Consider the following 1,843-nt stretch of genomic DNA (forward strand, 5'->3'; position numbering starts at 1 on the left):
TGATGACCCTCCTGCCTCAGCCTCCCAAGTGCTGGGGTTACAGGCGTGCACCACCACGCCTGGCTCCATAGTAAGTTTGAAGCCAGCCTGAACACAGCAAGATCCTACCTAAAAAAAAATAATGATAATAATATAATAAAAGTAAAGTAAGTAAGGCGCTAAATACAGGGTGCTCAAGCGAATTTCCTCGTTTTGTCCAACATAAAGATTTGCCTTCTGGCGCCCGCGTTTCCGTCTGGGCTACGCTACTGCGCACGCGCATGGGTAGCCCTCAGTCTCGAACTGCGACGCAGCCGCCAGGGGGCGCCAGCAGATAGTGGCCGCTATTCCAGGTTCCCAGAGGCCTAGATGGAGACGTAGAGCGAGCGCAAGCTCCATGCGCATGCGCGCATTGCGTCCTCCCAGCCAGCATGGCGCCGGTGGAGCACGTTGTGGCGGACGCCGGGGCTTTCCTGCGGGACGCGGCTCTGCAGGTACAAGGGATCCGGCCTGGGCGAGCGTGGTCTGGGCCGCCGGCCCCCGAGGGACACACGCGCTCGATCGGCGTGGTGCGTGGTGCGGGCGACTGTGAGCTGGGCCGGTCTCTCCGCAGGACATCGGGAAGAACATCTACACCGTCCGGGAGGTGGTCAGCGAGATTCGGGACCGGGCCACGCGCCGGCGCCTGGCCGTGCTGCCCTACGCGCTGCGCTTCCGGGAGCCGCTGGCGGAGTACGTGCGGCTGGGTGAGTGCCGGGACGCGGCCGACGGCGCGCAAGGAACCCAGTGGTACAGCGTTCCCCTGCCCGCTTCCCGAAGGCCCTGGATGCGATTCCCGCACTGCCCCCGCCCCCAAATCCAAGAACCCAGACCTGTGACTTTTCCTCGATTCCTTAGGGTGATGGTTGTGTGTGTGTTTTTGTTTGTTTGTTTTGAGGCAGGCTCTCACTACATAGTCCAAACTGGCTTTGAACTCGCGGCAGTCCTCCTGCCTCAGCCTCCCGAGTGCTGGGATTACAGGCGCACCACGCCCCACCCGTTTTGGATAGAGTCCAGTCTCAAACCAGGGAATGGTGTTTTCAGGCCTTAATTAGACCTGAAAGAGTCACAGTTCTCTTGTTAGGAAACAAGGCAGTGACTTCCAGGAAAGACAGTCAGCGGTTTCAAAATGTTTTTGAATTTAGAGGGAGATTTTTACTTTTTAAGAAATGTGATCAGTGGCACAGCGCCTGCCTGGCAAGTGCAAGGTCCTAAGTTTGATTCCTGGTACCAAAAAAGAAAAGGGAAATGTGAGTAGGGCCAGGGATATAGCTCAGCGACACAGGCACCTGACTGGCAAGCGCAAGGTCTTGAGTTTGATTCCCAGTACAAAAAAAAAGCAATGTGGGCAATATTATTATTGTACCTTGTGCTATTGTAAAAGAAATCTTTCTGTGACAATGAGAAATGTTCAGTTGTCCATTTGCGGTGGACACAATAGTAACAGCTGGCATGTACTGTATATTAAGCACAGATTTACATTTTTTATGCTTCAGAAACTGTCTACTGGCCTGGTGTGGTAGCACATGCCTGTAATCCTAGCACTTGGGAGGCTGAGGCAGGAGTATCTATGAGTTCCAGGCCAGCCTGAGCCATGTGGCAAGACCCTGTCTCAAAAAACACACAAAAAAACCTGTCCATTATTTATTACAAAGCCATCGAGTATTTTTTTGTTTCATCATAGACTACAGTTATGGTTGTTTAAGAGTAGGAAAATGTATTGGGGAATAGGAATAGCTCCTGAGACAGAAGCGGTCCCGAATGGGCCACCCCTGGCAGTGTAAACTGTTACACGTGGAATCCAAGGACTGGAGGGCTGGGAGAA

The 1,843-nt window shown here is 53.4% G+C and overlaps 1 protein-coding gene across 1 annotated transcript; it reads left to right on the top strand.

The window, feature by feature from the left end:
* Window positions 1-189: 189 nt before the first annotated feature.
* On the top strand, window positions 190-886 carry LOC102005878 (RNA-binding protein NOB1-like; the record flags this gene model as incomplete). Its single annotated transcript, XM_005415224.2, has 2 exons — window positions 190-473; window positions 593-886. Coding segments are annotated over exons 1-2 (357 nt in total), but the record flags the coding sequence as incomplete, so codon positions are not given.
* Window positions 887-1,843: the final 957 nt, after the last annotated feature.

Source organism: Chinchilla lanigera, unplaced genomic scaffold, assembly GCF_000276665.1.
Source record: "Chinchilla lanigera isolate Chin_1 unplaced genomic scaffold, ChiLan1.0 scaffold01701, whole genome shotgun sequence".
NCBI classification, from domain to species: Eukaryota; Metazoa; Chordata; class Mammalia; order Rodentia; family Chinchillidae; genus Chinchilla; species Chinchilla lanigera.